Source organism: Lissotriton vulgaris, chromosome 7 (genome assembly GCF_964263255.1).
Source record: "Lissotriton vulgaris chromosome 7, aLisVul1.2, whole genome shotgun sequence".
In the NCBI taxonomy this organism is placed as follows: domain Eukaryota; kingdom Metazoa; phylum Chordata; class Amphibia; order Caudata; family Salamandridae; genus Lissotriton; species Lissotriton vulgaris.
This window is the reverse complement of record NC_141695.1, coordinates 1,771,452,913-1,771,472,869: the sequence shown is the minus strand read 5'-3', so window position 1 is coordinate 1,771,472,869 and position 19,957 is coordinate 1,771,452,913. Positions and strand designations below refer to the sequence as shown.

General features: G+C 41.7%; 1 protein-coding gene across 2 annotated transcripts in view; it reads left to right on the top strand.

Annotated features, from left to right (window-relative positions):
* LOC147706638 (uncharacterized) overlaps window positions 1-19,957 on the top strand; it is a 411,896-nt gene that overhangs the window by 141,525 nt on the left and 250,414 nt on the right. For both annotated transcript variants that reach the window (XM_086929113.1, XM_086929111.1), the window contains exon 3: window positions 11,931-11,996. In XM_086929113.1, coding sequence (XP_086785239.1) covers window positions 11,931-11,996 — 66 coding nt within the window. The remainder of the gene's footprint in view (window positions 1-11,930; window positions 11,997-19,957) is intronic.

Here is a 19,957-nt window from a genome sequence, read left to right as displayed (position 1 = left end):
CTGTTAACTGTAAAGTGTTTGCAATAGATTGTTCAGGAGGAGATAGCCAACTCGAAAAAGTCTCCTGATCCAAATTCGAGTTTTCTAGTTTTCCGACTTAGTTTCCTTTTTGTCTCTAGACCAAGAGTTCTTAGGTTTAAGTGAGCATTCTCTAACGAAATGTCCTTTTTTTCCACAGTAGAGGCAAAGACCATTTTTTCTCCGAGTTTCTTTTTCCTCTGAAGTTAAGGGTTTTCTCAGACTTCCTATTTCCATGGGCTCAGTAGTTTCCTGGGCATTTGGATGTGATCTGTCCCTTGCCCTGGAAAAGATTCGAACATCTGTTCTCTTCCTATCTCCTTTGCGGTCAGCTACTCGATGGTCCAAACGAAGACTAAGAGCAATAAGATCTGCACAAGTTCGAGGTTGAGGGTCAATTGGTGCTATAAGGTCCTTCAGCTCCTCTTTTAGCCCTTGATAATAAAGAGCAGCCCTCTTAGCTTCAGGCCAATCGGTCTCGGCTATAAGACGGTTGAATTGTGTAAGATAGTGCACTAGCTCCTTGTTTCCCTGTCTTAATTCTAGTAGTTCTCTATCGGCAGATCCTGTTATAGTACGTCTATCAAATATTCTTTCAAATTCACGTTTAAATTGCACCCAGTTATACAAAAGAGGATCATCTGCTTGCACCAAAGGAACCGCCCACATAGCTGCGTCGCCACTCAAAAAGGAAATCAAGAAGGCTATTCGAGATTGAGCATTTGGAAATGAAGCTGGCTTTACCATAAAATGCAACTGGACCTGCGTTAAAAAGGTCTGAAATTTGTTTGGTTCCCCTGCAAACCTCTCAGGTTGGGCCAAAGGAACGGTAGTAGGAACAGTAACAGACACAGAAGGTGATGAACTAGATACATTTGCTTGAAGTTGACTTAAGGATGGTACTGAATCCAAACGTGATTGTAAGTGGGTTACCTTATTGGCTAAGGCTGCTGTTTCAGTTCTACTGGCAGTTAATTCAGTCTGTAAGTTCCCAATCATAGCACACAGGTCATTCATGGTGGCATTCATTTGGATACTGCTCGGGAGGAACAAAATTCGTGTGCGGATTATTCTGTCAGAGTCTTGGTTATTAAGTTCCCTCGAGTTCCCCAGGAACAGTTCCCCAGAACCCCTGAAGACACTGAGCGCTAGAACGTTTCTGTTTCTTTAATTAGTAACACTAATACCAAGTGAACCTTTTCTTGATCCCAAGAACCAAGTTAGTATAGACCAGATACGAAGAGTCTCAACAAAAGAAATAACTAGAATCAAATATCATTCTGCTATTGAAGCCAAACAAAGATTGAGTTTCCAATATGAAATATTTATATTCACATAATAATATTTATATTCAGATAAACAAGATGATGCAGGCATGAAATAATAACAAGCGTTATAACTTAGATTCAGTGAGAGATCAAGGGTTTAAACACACATTCATAATGGTTAATTTAGCGCACATGAAATGTTCTCTAAAAGGTTAACACTGTTAATATCACAGCTTAGCAAATGTACAAATCGGAATGAACTTGACTCTATATTCAAGCGCTATGTAATCATACTGTTGGTTTTCAATACTCAGACAAATGAGGCCCAAAAGAAGTTTGAAACTAAATCAAGGTCCTTTCGCCTTAAAATACTGATCGTTTGGCGTTTCTTTAACACGGAGCGAAAGACAAGTAGGCAAGTCTCAATCTAACAGCTGGGTTTCAAAGATATCGTTCGGTAATAAGAGAATTCAATGTTGTTGAAGAAACGCCCCTCGAGTCTCAAAGAAATCACCAGCCGGCAAGTCTTAATCTTGGCATGAAGGACAAAAAGGATCAATCCTACCTGCGTCTACAGCAAGCGGATATTCGTGGTAGTTTACTACCATTTAGCAGGAAGCGGAATCTGGAACTGCAGCGAAGACCTCTCACTCAGGAGCGAAGACAGGACAGAAGACAGGAGACCTCCGACCTCGGGAAATCAGGAAGGAATAATCCGCACGGCGTCCTGGGCGTGGCCCCCTTTATAGTCCCAGCCGAGATACAGGAGCTGTAGAGGGAAAAAAGACCTCGGCAGCAAATCCAAAACGGAGCCTTAAGGAACAAGCACTGGCAAAGCGGTAAAACGCGAAAGACGTTTGCCAAGTGAATCTGCAACAAGCATTGGCGGAAGCTATTCGGCAAAACACAACCATTGGCATTAATCAAAGAAAAGGTAACAAGCATTGGCAAGAGGCTGAGACTGGCAAATGCAATACAGAATCAAATAAGCATTGGCAGAACACAAGGAAGGTGCTAAGATCCCACATCTAACATACAGCACTAGAGTCAATGATACAATGCAGGCAAGAATACAAAAAAGACAGAATGTCGTAGCAAGAGAACGGAGCAATGGGCAATGGATCCTGACAATGACTGTCCTGATTCCTGGCATTTTGGGATACTGTATTTGGTATGCGTCTACATGTTTGAGGACATGGGGGTCAGTGAATGAGTGTAAACAGCATATATATATATTCACTGAAAAAACCATAGGTTTCAGGGGTGTTATAGTTAGTTGGACATTTCACTCGTACAAAACCATAGAAATTCCCCTGTTATAGTTAGTTAAGCTAACTATAACTCGAGCGCCCGCAATGCACTGCTGATGACGTCACATATTACATCAATCATGACATGGTCAGTGACATCACTCATGATATCACTGATAACATCACTGATGAGATCATCCAGTGAATGTGTGTTTTTTCTGAAAATTAATTATGTTTTATATATGTACATCTCAAGGTCGATGGAAGAATAAATGGGTATATAATTGTCTAAATGGATGATTTTTGGGGGTAAAATTGATGGTATAACTGACTCATTAAGTGTATCTTAGTGAATACATAGGTTAGTGACTGATGTTTAAATATGTAAATATCTCAATAAGTCTCTCACTATGTGTATAAGTGGCTGCATGGGTTGGTGAGTAGCTACATGAGTGTCTATATAGGTTATTAGTTGGTTTTTTTAGTATCAGTATGAGTGTCTGAGTGTCTGTATGGTTCGGTGGGGGGTATTACATAGTGCATAGAAGCATGAATGAGTGACTCACTGTTTGTATGTGTTGAAGACAGCATGTGTGCAGGACTGTACGGGTGGATGAGTGTGTGTATGGGTGTGTTAGTGAGTGAATGACTGTCTCAGTGGTGTCTTTATGAGTAACTACATATGTTTTAAAGTAGTATATGTGAGTATGAATGACATGAGATTTATACCGCGCAACTAAGCCCGTAGGCATCAAGGCGTATTGGTGTATATAAGTGAGTATATGTGAGAGTGAGAGATTGGAAAAGTTCCTGTATAAATTAGTATGTGTTTCTATAAGTGATTGCTTAAGAGAGTAAGTATGTGTACATTTCTGTAGCAGTTCCTTTGGCTGTGCGTGTATAACTGTATATGCAATTTAATGGATGTTTGATACTTTGTTTGCATGTGTGACTATGTGTGTGAGTAACTCTATGGAAGAGTGTCACTGTGTAACAGGATGTAAAGGTGTATGAGTACATATGATGATTGAGTACATGTATGAGTGACTGTATAGGACTGTTGGTGAATGAGTGGATATGTGCGTAGATATTGGAAATACTGAATAGGTGTGTTGTAAGTGGTATTGGTATGTCCATTGTTTTGAAAATGCTAGTTTCTAGTTTTGAGTGTGTGTGTATCAAAGGTTATCTTAGGGCAAGAGGAGGTCTGCCACTCTATCATAAGGATGATGTCATCAGTGATGTCATTTGAGATGTTATCAGTGATGTCATGAGTGATGGCACTGACCATTTCATGAATGATGTAATATGTGACGTCATCAGCAGTGCATTGTAGGCGTGCGAGTATTTGTTAGCTCAACTAAATATAACGGGGGAATTTCTATAGTTTTGAACGAGTGAAATTTCCAACTAACTATAATGCCCCTGAAACCTATGGTTTTTCCAGTGAATTTCTAAGGTTTTTTAAATGCTAATTTCTAACTATAATGTGCCTGAAACCTATAGTTTTTTCAGTGAATTTCAAAGGTTTTTTAAATGATAATTTGTAACTATACCATGTCAGAAACCTATGCTTTTTTCAGTTAATTTCAAAGGTTTTTTAAAGGCTAGTTTCTAAGTATGCCTACAGAGGTAGGACATGTGAAGAAAGAAGAAAAAGCACACAGAAAGAAGAAAAATAAATGCAGAAAGAAGCAACAGAAGTCCTCAAAGACGAAAAAAAGTGCAGGAAGAAAGAAGACGTGCAGAACAAACAGAGGGGCAGAAAGAGGCCTTGTTGCAAAATTATCCTGTACCCTCAACTTTTTCAGATGGATACTGGTGGTAACAGACTCTGAATAACCAGTCCTAGAGCCAGTGCTACTCTAAAAGACACTTAGAATGCAGTTAAAACACCTACATACACTAGGGAACACAATCCGTTTGGGTACCCCTGTGATTACCATGGCCTCTTCTGTAACACCGTAGTAAATAATAGGGCGGGGGGATTAAACTACCTCTTAAAATGCACCACAGGGTGCATTTTCACACTGGTGAAGGGAGGGGGGCTGAGCTGACATGTGAAAACCCTCCCTGTGGCCGATTTTATTTGGGAATAAAGTCCCCATGAATCCTGAGTGTCCCTTGGGTCCAACTAGCCCACCAGGTATCTCCAGTTAGTGCCATAGACCTTCGTAGCAGAGAAGTGTAAAAAGGGGCACAGCCTGGACCACCTCTCTGCAACGCAGTGCAGTGGTGCTTACTGGAAGCAGCTGGTGGACTAGTTGGCTCCTAGGGGCCCTCAGGATTGAAGGGGAATTATTTCCCCAACTTAGAACGTGCCACAGGGCCACAGGGCAGGTTTGCACACGTTACCTCCGGCCCCATCCCTTCCCTTCACCACTGTCTAAACGCGCCCTGTGGCCATTTTCATTTAGGAGATTAATTCCCCTTGAATCCTGAGTGTCTCTAGGGTCCAAGTAGCCCATCAGGTACCTCCAAGTGCCATAGAGCAGTATTGCAGAGAGGTGTAAAAAGGAGCACGGCCTGGACCACCTCTCTGCAACGCAGTGCAGTGGCTCTTACTGGAAGCAGCTGGTAAGCTAGTTAGCCACCAGGGGCCCTTAGGATTGAAGGGGAATTATTTTATTATTATTGGCCTCCCCCAACCTCAGAATCAGTTTGGGGCAACGACGGAGAGAGCATGGCCTCCCTTACTCTGAGCTTGGTCCAGGTGAGGTGAGGTGTTTTCCCCTGTCATGAAGGGTGATTGATACACCAGCTGACATGGAGGACTAAGAATATATATCCTTTATAGTGTCACGGTTTTTGTTTTGTGTAATTTAGAGTGCACTTGTCACTAGCAGTAGCAAAAGTAATTAAGAACAGAGGCCCTGATGAAAGCCTAGGGAGTGAATCCCCAATTAGGCAGAAACATGTTGGACCCTAAGCAGTCATTTGTTTATACTGTTATCTTGCACTGTTCTGGCTTTTAATAGAAAGAGGCTTACAGATATTAAAGATTCTTCACTGTAATTCCTCTATTCCTTTTTAACATCACTTCCTTACACTTTCACTTTTTGCACTGCTCCTTATCCCATTTAGTGATCCCACGCATGGTCAACATGTGATTGTGGGTCTGACCCCAGTCCTACCAGACGGCACTGGATTCAGTCTCAAATGATCTAGAGACGATCCAGCCCTGTACTGTGGATGGCCAGATGATAAAATTAGATCATTAACAAGAATTTTGATGGTAATCCATCTCTGGACCTTGGGTCTCACCTACCGTTGCTGGTGGTCACTTGCGTTGGTTTATAAACATTGTAAACAGACAATTTTACTATCCATTCGAGTACTTTATTGACAGAATTGATGAGTGTAGTCCTGAGAGCACTATTAACTTTTTTGTGACTTAGACCCCCAGGTTTTTTCTGTAGTTAATAAAAGGGGAATTATTTTCCCAACTTAAAACGCGCCACAGGGCGTGTTTGCACACATCACCTCAGGCCTAGTCTCCTCCCTTCATCACTGTGTAAACACGCCCTGTGGCCCTTTTAAGTTGGGTCCCCAATCCCCCCACGATCCCACCTGCTCCCCACCTCCTGCTGGAGCTGGCATTGCTTTTCCACATGGGGAGCTGCTAAGATGCAGCTACCCATGTGGAAAAGCAATCGTCTTTGGTTTTTGGAAGAGAGAGCAGGTTTCCTGCTCTCTCTCAAAAACCAAAGCAGTTTGCTATGGCAGGGCGGGAGCTGCGAGGCTCCCGCCCTGCCATAGCAAACTACAGTGTCCCGGGGGTGGGCACCCCGGGACACTGCAGGAGCCAGCCCTGGGAGCTGGCCGTCCCCAGGGCCAACACGGGCTCCAGGAGGGGGGCCGCACAGCCCCCCTCCCTACATTTACAAAGCCCGGGGGTTGGTGGTCCCCAGAGCTTGGGGGTCCTTAACAGACCCCCAAATTTAAATACTTGGTGCCCCAGGGAGGTGGCGGTCCCTGGGTCGTGTGGGGTAAGCTCAAGCCCCCCACACAGGATTATTTATTTCTAAAAAAAGCACCGTGGGTGGTGGTCCCCAGGGCTTGGGGGGGCTTGGATGCCCCCCTCATTAAAAATTAAAGCACCCGGGGGTGGCGGTCTCTGGGCCTGTAGGGGGCCATAAGCCCCTGCAAATATTTTCTTAAAGCCCTGGGGGTGGCAGTCCCCAGGGTTTGGGGGGCCTTTGAGCCCCCCAACCCATGTATAATTGAAGCCCCAGGGTGTGGCGGTCCCCTGGGTTGGGGGGGCTGTGAGCCCCCAGCACATAATTTTGAAAAGCCCTGGGGGGTGGCGGTCCCCAGGGCTGGGGGGCCACTCTGGGCTCCCCATTACTATTTAGCCCCGGGGGCTAAATAGTAATGAAGCACCGGAACCATGGGCTTTGGGGGTCCTTGAGGGACCCCCTGAGCAGGCCTAGGTGGTCAGAGGGTTACTTCCATGCCCCCATTTCGTATTTTGTGCATTTTTTTCTGTTTTCTTGTGCCTCGATTCTACCAAGGCACAAGATGGCTGCCAACACTTACTGATTTGGAGTGTTGACAGCCAATTAGCATGAAGCTCGTGATAGGGAGGGTGAGCGGATCCTCAGCGGCCATAGATATCGAAACTATTTTACTTTTGATTTTCTCAGCAACCCCTGAACGGATTTACACTGTTTAACAAAAATGGATCTTTCTGTACCAAGCGCTACCTTTTTGTTGCCAAATTTGGTGTAATTCCGTTCAGCAGTTCGGACTGTAGCCGTGTCTAAAGTTCCCTATGTGAAATTGCATAGGGAAAATACGTTTTGGGACCCCCTTTTTACTCAGCCCCCCTGACGACTCACCCAGAAACTTTCAAGATAGGAGCGGACCGGAACGCCCACAAGTTTTTAAAATTTCGCGAAGATTCGTCAACCAGCGCCAAAGTTATTGGGAATAGAATGTTGCGAATTTCCTATGGAAAATAGGTCCTAACTATAACTATCTACCGGTGACCGCCAGTAGATAATATATATAGGATAGCACTGTGCTAATCCTATGCTTAAAAACTTTGATAGAAAAACAGACATTTGAGGTGAGCAGATCTAGAGTGTCGCTGGTGTTGAGAGTGCTCTAACAGGGACTGCTTTCCACCTAAACTTGAGAACTACCCAGAGTTCTCTCCTTTTTTGCATAATTTATGCGTCACTCTATGCCTGAAAGGGTTTTGTTTTGACTAAATACTGAGTGCTCCCTTGTGTCTGGACAAAGCTATACCTCTCTGAAGAGCTCTAATTAGAGCGAAACACTGTGTCAGGGGTTGCTTTTATTCATTTCAGGTTGGCTGGAGTTGGTATTTCACTAATTCAAAGCTGTAATATTGTGCCTGGAGTGATAAATGGCTTTTGTAATTTTACAGCTCGGCAAGGACAGCACTGTACTAGTCCTATGCTTAAAGACTTTGCTGTATAAATTGCAAAAGACTTTGTCATTTTCTATCTCGGCGAGGATAGCACTGTGCAAATCCTATGCTTAAAAACTTTGATAGAAAAACAGACATTTGAGGTGAGCAGATCTAGAGTGTCGCTGGTGTTGAGAGTGCTCTAACAGGGGCTGCTTTCCACCTAAACTTGAAAACTACCCAGAGTTCTCTCCTTCTTTTTTACATAATTTATGCGTCACTCTATGCCTGAAAGGGTTTTGTTTTGATATATATATATATATATATATATATTCACTGAAAAAAAACGTAGGCTTTACAGACGTTATACTTAGGAATTAGCATTTAAAAAACCTTAGAAATTCACGAACAAAAACATAGGTTTCAGGGACGTTACAGTTAGTTGAACATTTGACTCATATAAAACCAGAGAAATTCGCCTGTTAAGGTTAGTTCATCTAACTATAACTAGTGCGCCCGCAATGCACTTCTGATGACGTCACATATTACATCACTCATGACATGGTCAGTGACATCACTCATGACATCACTGATGACATCTCAAATGACATCACTGATAACATCACTGATGACACCAACCTTGTGATAGAGTGGCAGACCTCCTCTCACCCTAATATAACCTTTGATACACACACTCAAAAAAACAACTAACATTTGCAAAACAATGGACACACCAAACCCACTTAAAACACACCTATTCGGCAATTCGAAGATCTACACACACATCCACTCATTCACCAACAGTCCTATACAGTCACTCATAGATGTAAAGTACAAGTACAAGAGATTTACAGAATGAAGAAGTGCAGAAAAGAAAGAAACGTGTAGAAAGAAGCAACAGAAATGCAGAAAAAGGCAAGAGAGGCACAGAGGTAAGCAAGAGTGGCTTGCACACTATTAGTACCAATTTAATACCCACATTTAGAAATAAGTAACAGGTAACTATTCTAGGTTTGTAAAGGGCCTTCCACCATACTGTATCACTTGTCGCTGCTTTTTTGGTAACGTTTGATCAGTTTCAGTTAGAAACAAGGCTTTTTTTGTTCAAATCTGCAGATTAGGGTGCAGATAATGAATTATGTGGCTAATGCATAAAATGTATAATTGTGCGAAAGTTGGTGCAGCCAAACAGTCACATGATTCCAGTGGCCCTGCTCATACCTCTATCTAGGTCCACAAGTGCTCCTCAGCTATTCCATCTTTTTTGTCTCACCTAGTTCATAGTTGAGCTTCTATGGAAATGAGAAAGACCAAACCTGATGTTTACACTCCGCAACACAGACTACCATACCACATAATTACTCTGCGTAACACATAATCCCACTCTACATAAAACCTACACACTAAATACCACATACTTTATATCCACATAATTTTCCTGCACACATACAACATAATTCCACTACACACAACGTACATCCACACCACTCTAAAAAAAAAATGCATTTGCAACGCCAATAGCTCTAATTCTCGCAAATGCTAAACCTATTACATTGCAAACACTTCTTTAACTAGTAGTCGCGTTTGCAGAGTGGTGGAGAAAGGGTGATGGGCCTCAGACCAGCGCTCAGGAATTCCGGTGTGTTGTGCTCACAGGAGGTACCAGTAGGGCTTCTTGGCCTCCAAAGTCCCACAGGAGTAAATTGGACTTCATCCCCATCCCATAGTCTGCCAGGAGGTGCGTTTTCAGAATGGCGGCGAAAGGGGGGCATGGCCTTCGAAGAAGTCTTAGCAATCCCACTGTGCGGGACTTACTGGTGGTAACAAGAGGGGTAATTTGCCCCCAAGGACAACCTTGGGGGCCAACTACCCCTCCTATTACCTCTAGTAAGTCCCACACATCAGCATTGCTAAGTTCGAAGAGCAGGCCATGCCCCCTTTTCCCAATACTCTACAAATGCACTCCCTGGCATGCTCTTTGATAGGGATTGAAGTCCCCTTCGCTGCTGGAATTCCTTTAGGGGCCCACTAGCCTACCTCTTACCTCTAGTAATCCCCACACAGTGGGATTGCAGAGAGGTGGACAAAGACCTCTTCCCCTTTCTCCAAAACTCTGCAAACGCGCCCCCTGACGCGTTCTAAGTTGAGGGATTAAGTCCCCTTGAATACTGAGGGCTCCTGGGGGCCAACTAGTCGACCAGGTACCTCCAGTAAGCACCACACAGCTGGATTGCAGAGAGGTAGTCCGAGGCCATGCTCCCTTTTTATACCATACTGCATAGACGACTTTTGGTGCACTGCAGCTTGGAAGATGAAGTCCATTTGGGTCCGGGCGACCTCAGGACACAAGAGGACCTCATCACTCCACCAGCATTGTACCAGAAGCCGCGTTTGGAGAATGGTGCAAAAAGGGTAAGGGCCTCGGACCACCTCTCTGTAACCTGGTGGGCTAGTTGGCTCCGAGGGACCCTCAGGATTGAATAGGACTTAATCTCCCAACACACTGGCCAGAGACGCTGATGTTCCTACATGCAGACACTACAGCTTGCAGAGGTCTAAACATCCCTCGCGGGCTGTCCAACTCAAGACCAGGGCGGGGTCCTACAGTCTCTCACTTCAGGTAATGGGGTTGACTTTATCCTAGAGGGATTCTTGGCTTAGCCCCTACACACATTCTAGGTACTAAATCTAGTTAGGGAGGCATCGCAGGAGTATGCCCCTTCTTTTTTATCATGTATTTTATATACTTGTACGTATTCATGATTAGTGCAAGATGATAGAACTCTATCATCCTTTGACTTTTATAGCACTTCTAATCATATATATCTTATACTGTCCAACGGTTGTTGCAGCTCATATATTCTACACCAAAATAACAACTGTTCAACAAATGCTTTTTGAAAAACGTCCAGACCGTTTATTCTGTGTAACTCTCTGAGACTAAGTGAGCACAAGTGACTGAGCGAAAAGTAGTATATTGTTTCCACTGTCGTGAGGGATCAGGGTTGTCATGGTCGATGGTTGCCAAGAACTATTCTCTCCTTGGTAAGAGGAGAATCTAGTGGCACTGTGAGCTAGTTGGGAAAACTGTTTAAAAAGTAGTTGGTGGGTTATTTACCTAATTAGTAAGATTTCAGTTGATATCCTGGTCATGGTCAACTTTTCTTACAGTCTGCATCATTCAGTATCTTCTCTTACAGAATAAATCTTGAGAAAGGTTCATACGCGTTTTGACAGTTTCCAGCTTAGAGCCTCATTTAGTGGCAGATTTACTACATTTTGACAAATTACAGAGCTGCAACCAAAGCTTCGAAGCTGCATTGTGGAGATGGGAAAGGCAAAAACTGCACCAGATCTTTCCAGCAACATAGTGCAAAGATGCGTGTGTTCCTTCAAGCATTTGTTTTGAACTTGAAGGGGATGGCTCCAGAATAAAATCATGCATTAATACTTTTCCCTCTTGATTTTTGCTATACAGTGCAGCCACAAGCAAAGTTTGAAAAGTATTGAAAAAAGAAAACCTTTCTCATACCTTACACCTGCCTTTAAGAGACAGGCATTTCCAGCGTAAGTAGATAGGGATTTGTGCAAAAACACATAGGTGATTGAATGGAAATTCACAGGTACCACCAATGGAAGACTCTACGGACGGAAAGTAGCCTAAAGCAGCTTTATAGTGCACATTTTTGTTACTTTAGCCCCCTTTCAAACACACATTATGATATCATTGTGGTTTTGGGCTTTCAAAACCTAGGAGGAAACCCAACATGCAGGAAGTAAAATCTGTGCTCATCCGAGACACTTCTTTTATCTCTTCCAGAAGCACAAAACGCTTTGTGTAGCTATTTCTGAAATGAAAAAAAGACATGCAAAGAGAGTTATCTAAACATTAAGCTCCATGTGGCATGTATTTAGAATAAAAGGTACCAATAATGTTGCAAACTAACGCTATTGAATATGAGAACTGTTTCATATAATGTTTGGGACATTCTTCTTACCCCTTCAATTCTTTTGTAGCTGAACAACAACCTCAAAGAACTGTTGAAAATTCTTGAACAACTCGGCTGTGAACTTATGGAGAACGTAAGATTGATTATTATTTACTTCTATTTACTTACAGTCTCTAACCTGACTTGAAATTGTACCTCAGATCATAGTGAATCGCAATCTAGCATGTGAGGGATAATAAAATTCATGGATGGCATCTACACATATGTGGGTATTGTATACTTTCAACAAAAGAAGGGGTAAATTGGGAATTGTACGGGTTGCTCATCCTCCCCCCCACCCTAGTAGAGGGCTGGCCACCATATCTAGAGGTGCTGCCATGTTGATGGGGGTCTATTGAAATAAATTGCTTCTGCTAGTGTGGCTGAAAGTTTTTTTGAAAGCCTGGATCTGGATGGCTGCCATATTTTGGCATATTCCCAGCATTTTCAATCTGTAGAAATAAGCCCAATGTGAGTGTTTCTTTCTGCAAAATAACAAACCAATGAGCCTGATGTACACATGATGTTGTCCCTATTGAATTATTGTTGATTTCTGTGCCCATGTCAACCATACTTCACCAGTTCATAGCAATCAACCTGATTCATGCTAGTGGCAGGGTTTGTACTGTTAAATGAAAAGCAGCTCCTTGTTCAGCAGCTTGTTGCTCTGACATTGTGCTTAAGGTGCTAAGTACCCTTTGACTTCCCCTGTTTTTCCCCACTGACTGTTCTTACGTCAATACGCTGGTGTATACAGGATAGTAGGGTAGAGAGAAAGGCTTCTGCATAGAGTTCCCTTTACATACCACTTACAGGGTTTACACAGACACAGCTCCTTCCCCTCAATCTGTTGGGTATTGTCCCTTTAAACCTAAAGCAGGCCCACATTCACCTACTTGGAGCATTGACTTTCTGCGCCACGAGCTATGGAGCCTTTAACTTCCATTAGTCTCCTCATATCCATCCTTAAACCAACTAGTGCATTCTATGGGTATGTGGGGTTTAGAGGTGGTCAGGTGTGGCTATGTAAGGCTTCTCTAGAGACTCCCACGATTATAATCCACTCAGCCATTACTGTCCTCACTGTGTTGTGTGAAAGGCAGGGCTGGTCCATCCCAGGTACTGTGCATGTGACTGAAATAACATTTTATATAGCACCTTTGGATTTTCAGTAAATAGGGTGGCACTTTTATTACTTGTCCGAAAAAGGGTTTTTCTAACTTGACTGTTCAGGTTTTTCTTGGATTTTATGTTGTGGGTAAACCAGATGAAATCAAAGCTGCCTTTAAGCCTTGCCCTCCTTCTAACCTCAAACCAAATCAAAATTAAACCCATCTGTGAGCTCAAAAAATTATATGAGTCCTAAGAGAATTATAGGATCTATTGTGAGAATGTAAGCATAATCATTGATCGTCTCTAAAGTCTTACCTGTTGAGGGGGATGCAGAGCAAAACAAAAAACTACCCAAATCAAATTTAATCTTGCCACTGTTCCTAAAAAATAAAAATGAAAGTAAAAATACGTATGTAAATGGAGGCATAAGAAGGATAACTACTGAACCTCAGAGATAAGGTGCCTAATAATGTTTTCAATCACTATTTTAAGCTTAAAATTCCAAGTATCAGACAGACCACAGCTTTTAACTATCATTTAACTAGATAATGTTATTTTAATTTGCATGAAGCAGTGCAGAGGTTATTGATGTCATTTGAGATGTCATCAGTGATGTAACTGAACATGTCATGAGTGATGTAATATGTGAGGTCATAAGCAGTTCATTGCGGGGCAGCTAACTATAACTGATTAATTTCTCTGGTTTTGGAAGAGTGAAATGTCAGTTTAACTACAACGTCACTCTAACCTTTGTTTTTTCATTGAATATATATATATCTCAAGCACCTACTCAGATCAAACTAAGAGAACTAAACTTGCTGCAAAAAGGCGCAGGAGAAAGTCCCTTTAAGCCCAAATCCTTCTTCATCCCTCTGATGCCGAGAGACGCCATCGACGTCTTTCATGATCGCATCATTGAAGAAATCAAGGACCTGAATTGCTCTATTAATCGCAATAGAAAATATCAATTGAATCAAAATCAAGTCAACTTTAACAAATTCATTGACAAATTGGCCAATAACTCTGCTATCATCGTGAAAAAATCTGATAAAGGGGGCAACGTCGTCCTGTGGCCTAAACAACAATACGATGCAGAAGCCAAAAGACAGCTAGATAACAACGACTGCTATGAACAAAGTACATGGAAAAATTACAATAAAGCAAAGGACAACATCAAAAAGGAACTACAAAAATGGAAATATGAGGGACTAATATCGAATGAAGAATTTAGATTCTTGTTCAATGGTCATCCTAAATTACCTTTTCTTTATTTGTTACCTAAGCTGCATAAAAACATCACCCCTGTTCCTGGACGCCCAATTATATCAGCAATTGGCAGCATGACGGAAAATGTGGGTCAATACATAGACTTCTTTCTACAGGACCTAGTAAAAACGATGCCTTCATATCTGAAGGACACAGGTGATTTTTTGAAACGCATTGAAGATATGGCATGGACTAATGAGCTGGTATTATTGACTTTAGATATAGAGTCACTTTATACTAGTATTCGGCATGAATGTGGCTTACGTGGAGTGGAGCATTTCTTGAACAATCGACTTGCTGAGTATGTCATGCATAACAGGATGCTCATGTCCCTTATCACTTGGTGTTTGAACAATAATTACTTTTCCTTTGAAAAGAATGTCTATAGGCAGAAACAAGGTGTTGCCATGGGGGCCTGCTTTTCCCCGAGCTACGCGGGGTTACACGTGGGCTACTGGGAAAAGCAGGTCCTCATGAAAGAACACAAGGAAATGTTTGATCAAAATGTCATCTCTTGGCGTCCTTATATAGACGATGTTTTTATTGTATGGAAAGGCAGTATGCAAAGTGCCCAAGAGTTTGTTGACTTATTAAACATCAATGAGTTCAATTTACATTTCACATTGCACATGAGTACCACCAAGATAGAGTTCTTGGATGTCCAAATACAAATAATTGAGGAGAAACTAACCACAACAGCGTTCAGAAAACCCACTGCTGGTAATGCCATACTTCATGCATCAAGTGCGCATCCGCGACATTTGATAGCCAGCATCCCCTATGGGGAATTGTTACGGCTCAAACGCATTTGCAGCACTACAGAACAATTTGACACATGTAGCAAATTGAGTTTAGATCGCATGAGACACAAAGGGTATATTTATTTATTATTTATTTAAGGTTTTTATAGAGCGCGTAGTCACCCAAGAGTATCCCAGCGCTATACCTCGTAATCCGGAGGGGAGGGAGAGCTGAAGAGTTGGAGGGGTTATGGGAAGAGGAGAGTTTTGAGCGATTTTCTAAAGCGGAGGAGGTTCCGCTCAGTTCTAAGTTTCAAAGGAAGCGCGTTCCATAGCTTTGCTGTGTGAACCGAGAAGCGGCGACCTCCTGAGCGGGCTTTTTTCACTCTGGGAACCACAATGAGGTTTTCGTGGTCCGAACGGAGCGCTCTCGTAGGTCTGTAGGGAGTAATACAGTTCCTAAGAATTGGAGGGCCTTCGTTGTGTAGCACTTTGTGAGCCAGGCAGAGGGCCTTGAATGCCACTCTTTCCCTGATCGGCAGCCAGTGCAGTTTCTTCAAAGTGGGTTTCGCAGAAGTTCTGGCCGGGGTGTTCGTAAGCATCCGGGCAGCGGCGTTCTGGATTTTCTGTAAGGTCTGGAAGGTGGCTTTAGGGGCTCCCAGATATATGGCGTTACTGTAGTCCAACCTGGACACAATCAGGCCTTGGATCAGCAGTTTCCGGGAGTTGAAAGGAAGGAGGGGGAGCACTTTCCTACATGACCTTAGAAGGCTGAAGACATCCTCAATAAGGCCATACTTAAAACCAATGAGAGACCCAGATCTGCCTTATTACCTAACACCATTGAACACAATGTGGACAGAATTGAAGATAATGACTCACCCAGATTGATCACCACGTACAGCAGACAAGAACGTAAAATAAGGAGCATTCTAAACAAAAACTGGCCCATAGTATTAACTGATCCAATTTGGAAAACCAACCTACCTGAACAACTCAGTGTGACATTCAGAAGGGCTAAAAACATGGCCACTCTGTTGTCTCAGAAAACATTCACTGAGGCCCCGAGTATTCAAACATGGCTACCGGTCATGAATGGTTTTCGTAAATGCGCGACATGTCGGGCATGTAACTTTGGAGCCAACACCACCAAGTACAGAACCCCCTTTAAAACTCAAGAGCAAACTATTAGGGGTAAATTTGACTGTCGCACAGAATATGCCGTATACGTTCTTACCTGTACCTGCGGGTATATATATATATATATATATATATATATATATATATATATATATATATATATATATATATATATATCACAAGTCCATTCCAATAAAGTGCGCTCTCAGCAGATACAGACTCCACGGCAAAATAGGTTCCAAGGGTGTTTATTCAGAACGCGTTTCAGCTTACTGCAAAGACTTGATCACGTGAAAAAAGGTGCATAAACAGACAACTGATAAAGCTTTCGGGTATCGTGATGAGAGATCAAAATAGGACTGGCTCTGGCACTGCATTTCAGTTAGACATGTTAACCAACGGACATCTTGTAATGGTTGAAAGGGTAGTGTAACCAGATGTAAAACAATTTACATAGGTAATCCTGTACAACTTTTGTATTTACAGGAGACAATATGTTACATTTCCTAGATTGTCAACCGTGAAAACATACTATTAACAAACGAGTATCTTTGGTATGTTCATCCAGCAATCCCGAGAAAAACATGTTGTGACACACTGTAAGAACACTAATGTGTTGCGTTGGAGAAAATACGTTGGGTGGTGGGAAAATATAACAGTATTACATGATTCCTGTTACCTACGGGCGTGTGGCATGCGTTAGTCTCTTAACCAATCTGCTGGCAGTCATTAAAACACATGATCGCGACGTGTCTTATCACTGTAAATAGACTAGACCCATATATTCAAGGTGCCAAAACATAACTTATAAATGACAGGAACTTGGAAAACATAAACATAAATGGCATCAATTGCCCTTGCTAATAGAAAATATCATTAGCATCGCAGTCGGAGAGTGCACATCCAAATCAATATATACCTTAAATGCATTCGTAATGTTTCCCACACAAACATGATATTGTTCTATGTGACATAAATAGTACTATTGTTCTTGATATTATTCTATGTGACGAAAAATACAATCCAGGAAGATTTCCAGGGTCTGTTTTAGAGGTAAGTGTCAACCATAATCCATACATGCAATATTGGCCTTAAATGCATTCGTAATATTTCCCAATTACCCATACGAACATAGCAGTGATCTATGTGACGTAAAATACCATCCAGGAGGATTTCCAGGGTCTGTATTATAGGTAAGTATCCATACAGGCAAAAGTCTTATTTGTCCCAAAAGTGTACAGTGTTCACTCCTAAGGCTCCAATCCAAGGAACTTGTCGTACGTTTTTTACATACTCGGCCCAACAGTCATACATGATAAGTGCTGCTCAGGAGGAAAAGGGTAGGTTGCCCGTGTATGTGTCTGGGGCCCCTTCCTTTCCTCCTGTGAATACAAAAAAGAGAAGACAAAAAACAACAATTAAAAACTAATATAGATTAAAAACAGTACAGTATATCATTCTCTGATGCACAAACATTACCTATTAGAGAAAAAAAGAGGACCTATGAGGGAGTTAAATGTGGCGGCAGGGTGTGTGCTTCTTCTCATGGGTCTGAGCAGGCGGAAGGAGCAGTGTTTGTTTGAGATATATAAATATATATATATATATATATATATATATATATATATATATATATATATATATATATATATATATATATATATATATATATGTATGTATATATATATATATATATATATATATATATATATATATATATATATATATATATATATATATATATATATATATATATATATATATATATATATATATATATATATATATATATTCACTGAAAAAACCATAGGTTTCACACCAGTTATAGTTAGGAATTAGCATATAAAAAAACCTATTAAATTCACTGAAAAAACCATAGGTTTCACACCAGTTATAGTTAGCTGGAAATTTTACTGACATAAAACCATTGAAATTCCACGTTATAGTTAGTTGGACTCACTATAACTTACGCGTGTAATGCACTGCTGATGACGTCACATATTACATAACTCATGAATTTCAATGGTTTTATGTCAGTAAAATTTCCAGCTAACTATAACTGGTGTGAAACCTATGGTTTTTTCAGTGAATTTAATAGGTTTTTGATATGCTAATTCCTAACTATAACTGGTGTGAAACCTATGGTTTTTTCAGTGAATTTCATAGGTTTTTTAAATGCTAATTCCTAACTATATATAAGGCCCCAAACCTATGTTTTTTTCTTTGAATTTCAAAATTTGGTTAATAGCAAATGTCTATAGCTATGAAATGTAATATTTTTGAAAATGAATGAATCCTATATTTTATTTGTATTTTAAATAATTTTTAAATTTTTTTATTTTTTATTTTTGACCCTGGAGCGCTCCCGGGGCGCGCCCCGGTGAGCGCCCCGGAGAGCGTAGTCGTTTCAAGCGCCCCGGTGCGCGAACCGGGAAGCGTCCCGTTAGCGCCAATGTCGCAAACGAAAACATGATCGTGACGTATCGCGTAGCCGCGTCCGCGTGATACGCACGGCGTAAGCGCACCCGGAAGCACTCGAGCGAATACGATCGCGCAACGTAAACATCCGACGCGCGTCGGTCATGTGACCTGAAAATAACACTTTTAATTGGTGCAGAACAGTTTTAGTTTCATAATGATGAAATCCCTGGTCTTGTGACCTGAAAATAACACTTCTCATTGGTTCAGGCCTTTTTCTTTTCCAAATGATGAAAGACCCCACCTTTTTTCCTTATTCTGTCTTTGTCCTTTGACTGAGGAAGACCTGTTTGTATCTCTCTGTACCTTTTTGATCTATATAATGGCTTCAGTAGCAGCAGCAGCTGGTGCATCTGCACCACCACCACCACAACCACCAAGAGGACCACCACAAGATTACATTGGTGGTCAACAAGAGGAGGAAGAGGAGGAGGAGGAGGAGGAGGGGAGGAGAAGATGGCTTGAAGAACACAATACCCCATACCATCCAAGACCACACATTATATGGGAGTTTTTTTCGATCCCAGAGGGGAAGAAAAAAGTAAATGCAGCCAAGGTGACTTGCCTAATCTGTGGCATGGAACTTTCTAGGGGGAACCTTAATAAAAAATATTCATTCGGAAACAATACAATGATTAGACACATGCAGCGCAAGCATCCAATAAACTTTTCTGCTGCAGAGATGAGGGAACTGGCCTGAAACCCTCCCCAAACTACAAGCACCACCTCTAAAAGAAAGCAACGCAACGCACTTCGTCGGGACAGGAGGCAAGAGAGACGATCCCTTGCATTCAGCCACGGTTTGCGGATTTCCGAATAACCTGTAAACATTGTGGGAAGACCATCTCCTACAGAGAACAGAGCGTAAAGCTCATCGTCCTTGTTGGGGACAACCACAAATGCCCCAATAAACCCTAAATATTTGTTTTCTTTTTTTTTCTGCTCCAGTTGAGCCATTTTCTAGTCCCTGTTTTTTTCTTTCTCCCCATGAAAAATACAAAAAAAATATAAAACTGTTCAGAAAACCCCCAAAAAGTTAAAAATGTTCAAAAAAACAATAAAAGAATATAAAACAAAAGAAGAAAAAAAACAGTTCTTTTTAGAACTACCTCCAATTTATAAAAAAAGGCTAAATTTTTTTAAAACTCTGTCATTCTTTTTTCCCCACAGTCCGCTTCCCGGTGCGCTCAAAGCGGGGCATTGTGGTCTTCATGGTATCATCCCCTCCAGTGGGTCTGTGGCTGTTTCATAGTTTTTCATCAGGACGAGCCGCCCTCCAGTGGGCTTTCAGGGCTGAGATGTCCGGACTCATTCTTGG